The following is a 12821-nucleotide window of genomic DNA, read 5'->3' as shown; positions in this document are numbered from 1 at the left end:
TTGATGAAATATAACCTCTGTTTCAATCATTCTCATCTCTCACATAAGGAAGCGAGAGATACTAAGGCTCGAGCTCGAAAATGGTTCAGCGTCTTACGTACCGGAAGCGGCATAGTTATGCCACCAAATCCAACCAAACACGGGTCGTCAAAACCCCAGGTATCAATCGATTCTCAGACTTTCTAACAAGATGCAAAAATCCTAATTTGCTCCAGTGGTTCTATCCTATCTATAAGCCCTAGTTCGCAAAACCTGCTTGCTGTTCATCACATAGTTCTGCTGAAATCTGACTATACTTCTATTCATGGTACCATTGGCGGTTTATTGTGTTATCCATACCATTTTTGTGCTTCATTCTTTTTCGTAGTATACGTTGGTCTCCAAGTAGTGCACTTACATTGGTTGGTTGGTTGCTTATGCTATTCCTTTTATCGATCTTTTATGTTTACATTACATTCTTTTATTCGTTTAAAGATTTCTGATTACGGATCTCCGTGGGCGTTTATTGTTTTCGCTATCTCTAAATGTATCAGTTGCCTTTGAAGGAATTTTGATATTCTTCTTTGATTTTTGTTTTGAGGTGTATTAATTTACTCTGATTGTGTTGGAATTCAGGTGGGAAGCTCGTTTTCCAGAACACCAAGAAGAGAGCCAGTGGGCCTAAGTGTCCTGTTACCGGAAAGAGAATCCAAGGGGTACGTCTTCGTGTCTTAATCCGTTGTTTTCCATTTACTTAGGTATCAAGTTACCCCTTAACCACCAACGTTTTGATGGATATTAGAGTTTAGGGTTTTATTTCTTGTGTCATTTTCTATTAACCCATGCTAATCTCGGTTCAAAGATCAGATTCCTTTTCAGAGTCACTTAATTGTTGGGTACTGTTTAGTTCATTGATGGAATCTGTTCTATCTAGTTCCCCCAATTGCTTCTTATGGATAATGGTATTTAAATGATTTACTACTTGTTTTTTTTTCTACAAAATTCCTACCATAAAACAACTTCTTTTTTACCTCCGAGTCCATCTTCACAGAATTCTTCATTTGTGATCGTTATAAGTTGAACTAGCATAGTTGCATTCAGTAGGATTAAATTAATTAGTGTACTCAGTTGAACTAGCAAGACTTGTATTATTTGTGATGAATGTGATGCATTTCTCATATTCTTTGATCATTCTTTTCTATTGACTCTCATATGATCATTTTCTAATTATCATTAGTCTTTGCTTATGCTTAGAAAATTTAATTTTTAAATGGCAATTTGTTTCCCTATGACATGATCTTATGCATTTTTCGAAATCTGTGGTTTACATTGTTAGTTCTATAGTTAATTGATAAGCAAAACCATTCTCTTTGCCCTTTCTCTGGAAAGTTTCCTACTTTATGATAAGTAAAACCATTCTATTGTAATATGATGTACATGGTATCTTCTTATGCTTTTTTGGAAATCTGTGTTTTACATTGTTAGTTCTCTTTGTCCTCTTTTCTGATAAGCAAAACCATTCTCTTGAAATATGATGTACATGGGATCTCGTCATTTATTACATAGCTAGGTGATGGTGCTGCCTTAACAAGTGCTTGTGGAAGGACATGATTCACTTCAGTTTGTGATCTGCCTTTCGTTATCCATACTGTTTGCATTTCACCATCAGGCTTTAAACTTGGACCGTGCTTCCTCTTCATGATGACAAGTTGAGAATATTTACATGATATTGTTCATAACTATTTCTCAACTATTCAGCTTTCATAATTTTCACCAAATATTTACAAATCCTTATCTGCATTGATGCTTTGGAATGAATTCACTTACATAGTACTTGCTATATTTATATAAGCAACCCTTGTATTTATATGGTATTATGTTGGTAACATAAATATGGTGATGATGACTACTATTAGGCTATAAGCAAGAGAAACTTGCGTCCATGTTTTACATTGTCTGCTGGCTTAATACTGAATATTTTACAAAGACAATCAAGTTTATCTGCTTGTGCACCCATATTCAAATGTCATGGACATTATGGGCATAAAGCCAAGATCATTATTATTTAAGGTTTCGTTCATTTCACATTTTGGGCTTCCAATTGGTTTTTGGTTCTTTAGTCTCATTTTACTTTTTAATAGGAACAAAAACTCAAAACTATGATCTGTTATTTTTTATGTTTCATTGTTCTCCAAAAAGACGCTCTTTCATTACCCGATCTCAATATCTCTGTTCATGCGACCTCTATTCTGATATGTAAACTCCTTGCCTCAGATTCCTCACTTGAGACCTGCTGAATACAAGAGGTCTAGATTATCCAGGAACAGGAGGACAGTGAATCGTGCTTATGGTGGGGTACTGTCTGGAAGTGCCGTACGGGAGAGGTGTGTTCATATCATTCCATATTTATCTTCAACATTGGAATCCCATTTAATTTTTATTTTTCTTTTGATACTAGTATTTGAAAATTCTATTTTTCACAGAATAATTCGAGCCTTCTTAGTGGAAGAACAAAAGATTGTGAAGAAGGTGTTGAAGATCCAAAAGGCGAAAGAAAAGCAAGCCATGAAGAGCTGAACCGGGAATTGAAGGGTTTTTATGATTTTGTTATTAATGTGGTTTTGCTTATTAGTTTTCAGAGTTTGGACAACTGTGATTACTGGTACCATTTCGATAGCGAATCTGTTCACTAGTTTTGTATTTTGAGTATTATTTTTTTGGATATCGAGAAGAACAAGATCAACTCTTATAATGTTAGAATAGTAATTTAGTTTCGTTTCTTGCTGTTTGATCTCTTAATATATATCTCTTTATTACCAAAAAGAATGAATTACCCTACAAACGTGATAGACTTATAGTTTAGTTCTTTTCTTAATGTTTGAATAATGACAATTAAGTTGTTTTTTAACTTTTTTTTGAAAATGTCGTCGTCATGAGTTAATGCTCTATTATCCTCCATCTCCAGGTTCTTAATCTCGTACTTCGGGTCTGTAGAGTGTAGACTATGCCATGATGTGGCTACTTTCCTTGGACCAAAGTTCTCTCGTCATCTGTTGCCATTGGTTTTGGTGGCGCTGTATTGATCATTTGTTCAAACATAATTATGAAATAATGACACTTTCTCATCCTATCCTTTCCAAATAATGCTAATACAAGCTTAGGCCAGTTGGCCTCACGTCTAAACTACGATTCCAAACATTTATCATTTTTATGTAGCGGTGTATGATTACAGCCCTAGAAAAAAAATTGCGTTGTAAAGAATATTTTTAATAGTTGATTGTGTTTATTCTCATGGTTCATAGTATCGATGTGTATATTGATTTTCTGGGTTACTGAAATGATAATTCTTGGAAACCCGATTGGGTGCAAAGATGCAAAAGAGCTCGAAAATTCATCATCTGCAATTTGCAGACGATTGCTTTATTTTTCTCAGCCTACGATCTCTATTGGATTGAGCATTAAAGAGATTTTAATTGAGTTTGCAAGAGCTTAAGGTTAGTAATCGAACTTAAATAAGTCAACTATTCAGTTTTTAAAGAATATTTCTAGTAGATTCTAGAAAATCCTAGCTCGGATTATGAGAATTCCAATCCATGCTGATACAAACATTTACTTCGGAGTCCCTATTATTAATTCTAGAGTGGATTAAGATGGGAAATTGGTAATGGTAATTCTATGAAGTTTTGGATTGATAAATGGGTTGGTGATGAACTCTTGCCAGAGAGCTTAAATCCAATCCAATGTGATGAAGAAAATGCTCTTGTGAGCGACTTCATTGACCAAGAAAGAGGAGTTTGGAGAGAGAACAAAATTCGAAGTCTAGTTTCGATGAACATTTGGAATAAAATAAAATCCATTTTCATCCCATTTGGCCAAGAGAAATCATATAATTTGGAGCCTGAACCCAAAAGGTAAATACACCTTGAAATCAACCAATAAGAAAGTGTGGTAACTCTACTTCTAGGCGTAATTTAGTGAATCGGAAGGGTTTCGTGTGGGGCTTAAAGTGTCCTCCGAAATTTAAAGCCTTCCTTTTTCTCCTTCTAAGCAATAAGCTCCCCTTAAAGGACCTTCTAAGGAGGGGTATAAATATTGAGAGGTCTTGTGGACTTGTAGTAGATGTGGTGAAGAGGAGAACCTTAATCACATTTTTAATTGTAATTCCTCTGCCCAAATTTGGAATGTGATGAACTTGAATCTCTCGAATGCAAATGATCTTAATGCTGACCTTTTAGAATGGCCATTCATAAGAAAGACCTAGAGGAAAGAAACATCTTAGAAGAGAAATGTGTTGGCATATTTGGAAGCGTATGAATCAAATTTGTTTTTTTTTTTTTTTTTTTTTTTTTGTATAATGTGGAGACCCCCCTCATATAATTGTTGAAAGAGTTTCTAAAGATTTTCACAAAAAAAAAGAAAAGAAAGAGTTTCTAAAGCCTTCATGGAATTCAGGGACCTTGTTGAAAACCCTAGAACTTTTTAACAAAGAAAGTGGAAATACATATCATGGCTCCCCTAATCTTGGGTCTATAAAGATTAATTTTGATGCTTCTTGCTCTAATAATGAAAATTGTTCCATGGTGACTATTGCAAGATAGCATTTAGGAAAGATCTTTGGATTACAAAGGATATTTTCTAGGCACCTCTTCTATTAATGCAGCTGAAGCTTGGGCGGCATGGGAAGCTCACAACTTGGTGTGCAATTTATCACTATCGAAGGGGATTCAAAGCTTCTCATATCATATCTCAAAGGCCAGACTACCCCGCCTTGAAATCTAAAGAGCATTGTGTCGGATTGCTTGCATTTGAAGGAGAAGCTGATCAGTGGAGTAAACTACAGGCATGTGTTTTGGGAAGCCAATCAGGCGGTAGATTAGATTGCTAATATGGCGCACAGGCGCAGATGGTTTTGTTTCCCTTGACTTTTATTCTCTCCCTTGGGATTTAAATTTTATTTGTTTTTGTGATTTGTGGGGATGTACCCCAGGCTTATGTAGCACTGTTTACTTTTTGGTAAATTATTTATCCGGTTAAATGTAATTATTTAGGTAAGTTTCTCTTAGGAAACGCTTATTCGAATAAGTGCATTTATTCATGTTCTTTTATTTCTCAGATAAATAAAGCAATGACCATTTTAGTCATAAAACTCCATTATTAAAAACGACATTCTTGTCTCATTCAAGTGCTGACAACTTTCTCCCTTGAAAAATTATTTACCCTCAGGAGATGAATACCTAAGAAAATAAACTTTTCCTGACCCCCACATAAATCTGAAAAAAGAATAAATAATTCTTGATCAATGGGAATCAAAATCCCATTGACCAACTTTCCCCCTCTTAAAATCCAAAAAAAGACCCCCCTTTATTCCAATGGGCTTTGCCCTGATGGAAGCCGGACTCACATACCAGCTTTGGCTGGTTGTGACAGAGATTTGTGAGAGCGCTGCCCGCTTGTGGCCGGCCCTACCACCATTGCGTAGCCATTTGCCTAACAAGAGAAGAGTTTCAAAACCCATTGCACAGACCACCAACTAGGGCTTCCCGCTACCCCAGCTTGTAACTTAAGCCGTTCTCAGCCTAAACTATACCAATCTATGCTGGATTATAACTTGTATATTTGAGATTGGGCTCAACTCGCGGCATTAGCTAATACACTCTTGAGAGTTGAGTCCACCATTTAGGTGGTTGTGTTTGGCATGATGAGAAAATGGCGCTATAAAGCGGTGCTGATGAAAACAACGGATGACTGTTTGGTTCCATTTTAATATAACGTTTTTCAAAATTATAGCCCGTTACTGTCACGGACATGGTGTAAACTTGAATTGATATGGTGCATTGCAATTAATCATAAAAATTGTTTCTCCCCTATTAAACAAACCCTAACATGGGTTATTCTCTTCCCACCGCTATTACTCTCTTAGTTGGAAACAGACATTGATCTCATCGCCAGAGGCTTGACTTCTTCGTTTTAAGCCGCTGGAGGCCAGATTTGTTCGTTTTCAGCCACCGGAGGTCAGGCTGGTGTTTTCAGACCATTTGTCTTTTCTTCGAAACCGCTACAGATCATTTGTATTCAATTTATTTTATGAATCTTTAAAACTTAATATTTGTGTGTCGTTATATTTTTTTTCTTATGAATCATCGGATCTATTAGTAGTTGTTTCTGTTCTGGTAGTTAATCCATTGACAATAACCATCTATCATGTCGAGGATATTCACCTGAGTTTTTTTACTTAATCGGCACCTGAGTTTCTGTTATGCTATATATTGGACCTTGTGTTTTTACTTGACTGATAATAAAGCCCTCCTGGGTTCCTTCTCCCTCAGTCCCTTTCAAATTTCAATGTCTCAGCAGATATTTTTAGATGGAGACCTTGTACCACCTTCCCCCCCTGATGATTAATGGAATAAACCTCTGGGATTCTGGGTGCCAAAGAACGAATAGTTGAATGTTGAGGCTACTGACCTACAGTTTGCTCAATACAATGGGCCAGTGGTTTGGAATAGTTTAATTTGTCAGGCACAAAAAGATGTTCCAGTTTTATTACAATTTTATTAATTTATGCAAGTTACTATTTATGCATTATTTTAGTTTTATGCATATATTTGGAAATTTTATGAGTTAATTATTTGTATTTTTTTAATTTTTTTGTCATTTTTGTCATAATTTTCTGATTTTCTTTTTTTTTTGGAATATACTAATATACCATTAAAATCGTATGATGAACATGAGATTTTCCTACACCGTTGGATGTAAGATGACATATACAATAGAAGCATTAGATAATGAGTATCAGTGCTGAAAATGGATATGAAGCACTGATAGACAGTGCTGTTTTTTTTTGGGAAAACGTCCTACCTAGTGGCATCGTTTTTTCAAACAAAAAATAAGCACCACAACTCGGACATATACAATGTATTCCCAGCCCGGATGCCAAACACCTACGTATATTGCATGAAAACTATCTGAGTGTTTTCGGTCTTCAATTGCCAAAGCGTTTGCTTTTGCTTTAAGATTGCTATGCTCTCATTTTTCTTTTAATCAAACTTGCCTAACTCAAAGTTGGATCAGAGAAACTGATTAGCATAAACCCCAGTTTGAATCCATCGGGTTGATTTACAAAGAAAAGAAATTATTGGGTTACGTTGGACCAGAGAAGGGGATAGGTTCATTTGACTGTTTAATACCAGGATTTGGGCTTTCAGGTGAACTACTAAAATTAAAGTACAAACGAAAATGAACAAAATTACAAGTAAGCTATCTCAGAATATCCTTCACAACCACACTTTTAACCTTCTTAATTGCTTCATTATTAATAGAGTTTACAGATGCTCTTCATCACCTAATGCAGCAGAAGCCAGAAGGAGATCCTAGTAACAGATCTCTTTTTAAATTTGTTATTTTTTTTTTCTTTAGTAATCAAAGTCTAATAGCTCACGCCTCACTGAACAGCCTTCTCTATCATTTTCCAAATGTTCAACCAGTTTATCATGTGAGTGTTTCTCAAAGAGGAATTCTTCCATTTGCTGTGGGTTGTTATGTCGGACGCAATTGTTTCATAATAACAGAGAGCTCATCCACTTACAAATCGAGTAAAAGAAAAGGATGGATTCCATTCTGTCAAGAATGGGATTCGAACCCATGCCCTTTCGGACCAGTACCTGAAACTGGCGCCTTAGACCAACTCGGCCATCTTGACTTGATGTCCTTCTGCCTTAAATGTAATATATAACTAATTCTCACATGGATCTGAGTTACGAAAAAGACGATCGATTTCTTTGAAATCATGTGATTCGAATCCAACAATTGGGTACCCATAAGATATGCTATAAGAGAAATAATATATTAATATTAATCAAACATTCAAACTGGTTCTTAATGTTGTGTTTGGTTGAAGGGAAAGGCAGGGAAACCTTTATAGGTTTTCCTACCGATTCTGGATCTCCTACCCACTAGACCTGTTCATGGGCCAGGCTAGGCCAGGTTTTCACTCTGTATTAACAGATTTTTCTAAGGCCCGAGCCTGAGCCTGAGCCCAGCCCGACCATCGGGCCTACAACTTGGGCCCAAGCCCGACCCTCATAAAAAGCCCGAAGACCGGGTTTGGGCCCGAGCCCAAAATTTAGCCCATATTGTTACCATTGTTGAAGCGGCTAATATATATATATATATATAGAGAGAGAGAGAGAGAGAGAGAGAGATTATAAAGAAAAGAATAAAAAAGTGTATATATTAAATTATAAATATTATATTATTTATATATTTTATATAATATATAAAATACATATTATATATTTTATAAATATATAATGTTCAGTCGAGCCGGGCCGGGTCGGGCTTTTTTGACAAATCCCGAGCCCGACCCGAAATACAGTCAGGCTTACTGTGTTAGGTCTGAGGTTAGGCCCGCGAGCCTAATTACATGACCAAGCCCGACCGGGGTGCAAGCCGGGCCGGGCCAGGTCAGACCGGGCCATCGGGCTACCCGACCCATGAACAGGTCTACTATCCACAATACACTACCCCTCATGAATTGGGAACATCTCCCCCTGCATAATACTATGCAGAGGATAAGATGTTCTCCATGTGTGGCTGCAATAAATGTGGGCAGAATTCTCGTGGGCAGGAGATCTAGACTCTTTCCTACCTTTTCCTTCACTCCAAACATAGTCTAAGCTTAAGCGTCCAATTACTTTCCAATCTTCCATCATTACCTTCCATGGTTTTAATTTTTAAGTTATAGACATTTTAGTCATTTCTGATGTAAGAGCTGAAACAAAATTCTTAGTCCTGTTTTTACATTTAGGGTAATTTACTAAAACATTGTATTTTACTAAAACACCCCATATAATTTGCAATTGATTTACTTAATTGACATTTCATTAGATGGCAGTGGAGAATAACAGTTTTGACCTTGCTGTCCATTTGAATAAATTTAATAAAAAGAAAATAAAAAGAAGATACCATTTTTATCCCTCATAAGATATGGACAACCACTCTATTTGGCTCTATTTGGTCAAATTTGTTATGTTAGGGGTAATTTTGAACTAAACAATCATTGGCCCATTTCCTCAGAACATTTTCCACTTAGTTTAGATGATCTTGAGATAGCAAAACAAACATTTCTTAGTGAAAAGTCAATTAAGTAAATAGGTTGCAAGCTATAAGGAGTGTTTCAGTAAAATGAAAACTAAAGGATAAGTTTAAGTAAATCTATCAAATTATAGGGGTGCTCTATTAAATGACCTTTATATTTATAATATTGGTTATTTATTTATTTATTTTAATGTTACATTCAATATTATTGGCAAAATATATAAGCTAGTGGCCAAAATACCCTAACTTTCAGAAAAAAGACTTCTAGGTTTTATCACTTTTTTTTTTTTTTCTATTTTTGAAAAAGCAAGATTTGCCACTTCATCAATTAATGTAGTTCACCAAAAAGGTCATGTAGTTCAAAAACACGTGTATATATGCACGGCTACATATGCAAATACATGGGATTTATGCAAATAACATATATTATCTTTATATTATACTATTGTAATCTCTTACGAAAACAACTAAGAAAAATAGAAATTACACAATTACCAGTGTCATAGAAAACCTAACTTAAACAACCCCACAAACATGAAAAATATAATCTCATATAGAAATTAATATATAAAGGTTTTCGAAAATTGCATTTTCTCAAATTTGGCTCTGCATCATACATGTACATGTACCTCGAATTTGGTAGAATTGATGATCAACCGGTGTTTGATCATCAAATCGAGAAACCTGATTTGGTGATCACCTGGACAGATGTCAATGGGTCTCACGTGTGCACCCTGATTCATGCTTCAAGATTTGAACCAGGCTATCTCTAGAATAAGCATTAACCATTAAATAATGTCCTCAAATCTCAATATTCTTTCTTCCTACCTATATCTCAATATTTAGTGGTTTAATGAATTCAAAAGTCGATGCGTATCGCTATGTGCTACATCATGTATGTATCAATACGTATCATATAATATGTACCGATATGTTACGATATTTTGAAAACAGCACATCCCAATCCCCCTGAATGTAACTCACTGTTTGAAAAAGCACCGAGTGCAGTAAATAAAATGTGTGGTTTAATTTGTATTACGATCCTTTTTTTTTTGTCAACTAATGGAGTGTTTGGAACCTCTGGGAGAAAATGATAAGTTTCAATTTAATTTCCATACTTGGTCTATATTATTAAGCCCCACAACCTTAAAATTAAAAGACCTAAAAGAAGATCTAGATCAAATATAGCCAATCTGTCTACTTGGATTAATAAAGAAAGACTGTACAGCAATAGTAAACAGAAAATATTCTCTCAGATGAACTTCAAACTGCTCATTCAAAACTGGAACATAGGTAGGTATTTTTAGACTTTTTAGTCATGTATGCGTGACAGTTTGTTGAATGATGATCAAGTGTAACACTTGTTTATGGAATAACTAGCAGTGGACATCTCACTAGGACAGGGAGGAGAATCCCAATATGGAAAATTGAGCTTCCATGCTTCAGACATGTTTGAAGGCAAACTGAAGGGAAACCCAACGCTTCGGACAGTTCCCCACTGGTTGTTGCTGTTATTATTATTAACCTGGGAGATATTTGACGATGAGTTCTTCCTCAATAAGCATGTCTCTTCTACACCTACTGCACCCATGTTCCCTTGCATCTCTTCCTGTGGTAAGGTGATTGAGAAGCCCTCGCACTGCTGTTGTGCTCCACCGAAATCTATATGCTCTGAGACTTTACCGGCGGCATCCCCCATTATTGCAGGTGATAGATTTAAAAGCATGGAAGCAACATCAACTGTACTCTTGCCAGCTCCTGCCAACTCAACTGGTGAGAACATGAAGCCTGCAGGAAGCTGTCCATTTGAAATGGGAGGTAAGGATGTTTTACAAAAAGGGTGGTTACTGGATCTATACGAGGGAGCATCTAAAGTTGGGAAACTGCAGGTAGTTGAGCATTGCTGCAGGTCATTATTACAACCAAACTGAAGGCCAGATCCAGCTTCGGTTGTGCAAGATATATTCTCTGGACTGAACTGAGTGCAGTGTGCACCTTGACTACTGAGTATGTCAGATCCGGTGGGTTCAGGTAATGGAGAGACCCAAGAGTGAGAGAGAGCTCTCTGGGCCATGGAGTTGGCTTTCTTGAAGATCCTGCAAATTGCCCATGAATCCTACACTCCGGAGAAGAGAAAAACTAATCAGTATAATTAATCTAAACATATCCATATATCATCCAATAAGTAAAATGAGTTAGAGAAATATCAAAGCAGCGGTAGCTATTAGAAGATTATACAAATTAAGCTAAGCTTACATTGGCAGGAAGATCCTTATCCATAGGCCTCTTGGATGAGGCCGAGTCGGAGAGAGATGGAAGCCGAAACTCATGCATCATCCAGTCAGTTTTGATCCCTTTGGCAGCTCTTCCCTTGTAGAACACAAGGGATTTCTTCAGACCAATGCACTTGGTTCCTTCTGAGGAATAAATGGGGCGATCGGTTCCGGTTGCTTTCCAAAACCCAGCACCTGTCACTCGGTTAGGCCTTGCACTGTTCCTGTACTTACGATCCCTTGGACAGTAGAAATACCATTCTTTTTCTCCCGTGGTTGCCAACTCTTCTTGCAAAAATGAGAATAACAAACAATAAAATGTTACTCACAAAGTTGAAGACATACATAACCGTGCATTACGGAAATAGAAATATATACTATGGAACAAACTAAAACCCTACAAAAGCACAGATCTAGATAGCGCTAAGTGGGAGAGATCGATCATAGTGCAACTTGTGGTGCTTTACACAGCTAATTAAACAAGAAGCTAGTTAGTTAGGCTTATCATGAACAGAAACTAAGACAACCCTAAAACCAGTAGTATCGATCCAAAGAGAGGAGAGATGGGCAGAAAGCAAAGTTTAAAACTAGCTAGCTAGTTCCCACTTTCCACTGCACCCAACTAATTAATTAAGTACTCATGAAAAAGTAGTGAGGCATGCATGGTTTTGGATTATCTTACTAGGAAGATCCCAGGGATCGTATTTATAGATATCTAGCTGCTTAATGAGCTCAATGGAGAGAGGTCGTTGATGAATCTTCCTCCTCAAGTAGAACCCGACGAGCTCTTCATCGGTTGGATGAAATCTGAACCCAGGCAGCATCACTTCATCCACCTTTTCCATGTCATTCTTCTCATCCATCTCTCTCTCTCGTCTCCCCTAGTAACTTCTAACTGTGAAACTCTTCTGAGAATTAAACCAGGACAGTCACAGATGAAAAGAAAAGAACAAATGCAAGATAAAACTCGGATATATACTTTGTTTTATCAATCTGAAAAGGGCTAGATGCATGTATTATCGTCACTTTAATCTGCCTTTCTTTTACTAAGCTAGCTAGAAGTTTCTAGAGATTATAAGCGAAACTCCCGGCAAATCTTAGCTAGAAATCAGTCGAACAGCAGATGGGTCGACTGTGAAAGCAAATCTATATGATGAACTTATGAGACGGACCCAGTTGAGTTCACAGCCCAACTCACTTGGTTCAAAGCCATTATATGCTTCCTGAGGAGGGATCTGCTTCCGAAGCTTCGGCCGCCCTTTCAGGGTGACTGTAATGGAGTTCGTGTGTTTTTCGAGGATCGCGGTGGCTTACAAAGAGGCTTTAAGAGCCAAGCTCTCACTTGTGAACAGCTACCAAGAAACCCAAGTCAAGGGGATCGTGCGTTTTCAATGGAGAAACTCTTACTTCATGATTCCCTTCTTGAACCCGTACGTGGGGTGTTTAAAAACCAACGTGAGGGATCTCAAGAGA

At 36.9% G+C, this 12821-nt stretch overlaps 2 protein-coding genes and 1 non-coding gene across 4 annotated transcripts; 1 reads left to right on the top strand and 2 right to left on the bottom strand.

Moving 5' to 3' along the window:
* LOC104597476 (large ribosomal subunit protein eL34-like) lies at positions 1-2778 on the top strand. Its single transcript, XM_010259043.3, has 4 exons — positions 1-159; positions 616-695; positions 2254-2363; positions 2463-2778. The coding sequence occupies exons 1-4, from the start codon at positions 81-83 to the stop codon at positions 2554-2556; spliced, it is 363 nt and encodes a 120-aa protein (XP_010257345.1). The 5' UTR covers positions 1-80; the 3' UTR covers positions 2557-2778.
* Positions 2779-7597: 4819 nt separating this feature from the next.
* Positions 7598-7678, bottom strand: TRNAL-CAG (transfer RNA leucine (anticodon CAG)). Its single transcript has one exon. It is a non-coding gene; the product is annotated as a tRNA-Leu (tRNA).
* A 2642-nt stretch (positions 7679-10320) lies between these two features.
* FEZ (NAC (No Apical Meristem) domain transcriptional regulator superfamily protein) lies at positions 10321-12706 on the bottom strand. 2 transcript variants are annotated; one of them, XM_010259019.2, is made up of 3 exons: positions 12031-12706; positions 11332-11636; positions 10321-11191 (listed from the first exon to the last, which is right to left on the bottom strand). In XM_010259019.2, exons 1-3 carry the CDS (start codon positions 12209-12211, stop codon positions 10424-10426), a joined length of 1254 nt encoding a protein of 417 aa, XP_010257321.1. In that variant the 5' UTR covers positions 12212-12706; the 3' UTR covers positions 10321-10423. The 2 variants fall into 2 exon arrangements, with proteins under 2 accessions (XP_010257321.1, XP_010257331.1); XM_010259029.2 differs by having other exon boundaries at positions 11332-11633.
* Positions 12707-12821: the final 115 nt, after the last annotated feature.

Source organism: Nelumbo nucifera, chromosome 3 (genome assembly GCF_055504915.1).
Source record: "Nelumbo nucifera cultivar China Antique chromosome 3, China Antique-T2T, whole genome shotgun sequence".
Taxonomy (NCBI): Eukaryota; Viridiplantae; Streptophyta; class Magnoliopsida; order Proteales; family Nelumbonaceae; genus Nelumbo; species Nelumbo nucifera.
The sequence above is the reverse complement of the archived record's forward strand: the minus strand, read 5'-3'. Positions and strand labels throughout refer to the sequence as shown.

Coding starts and splice junctions, on each gene's coding strand:
- LOC104597476 (XM_010259043.3), top strand. CDS start 81: ATGGTTCAGCGTCTTACGTACCGGAAGCGGCATAGTTATGCCACCAAA. Junction 160..615: donor ACGGGTCGTCAAAACCCCAG/GTATCAATCGAT, acceptor GTTGGAATTCAG/GTGGGAAGCTCGTTTTCCAG. Junction 2,364..2,462: donor GGAAGTGCCGTACGGGAGAG/GTGTGTTCATAT, acceptor TATTTTTCACAG/AATAATTCGAGCCTTCTTAG.
- FEZ (XM_010259019.2), bottom strand. CDS start 12,211: ATGGATGAGAAGAATGACATGGAAAAGGTGGATGAAGTGATGCTGCCT. Junction 11,637..12,030: donor CGATCCCTGGGATCTTCCTA/GTAAGATAATCC, acceptor CATTTTTGCAAG/AAGAGTTGGCAACCACGGGA. Junction 11,192..11,331: donor ATAAGGATCTTCCTGCCAAT/GTAAGCTTAGCT, acceptor TCCGGAGTGTAG/GATTCATGGGCAATTTGCAG.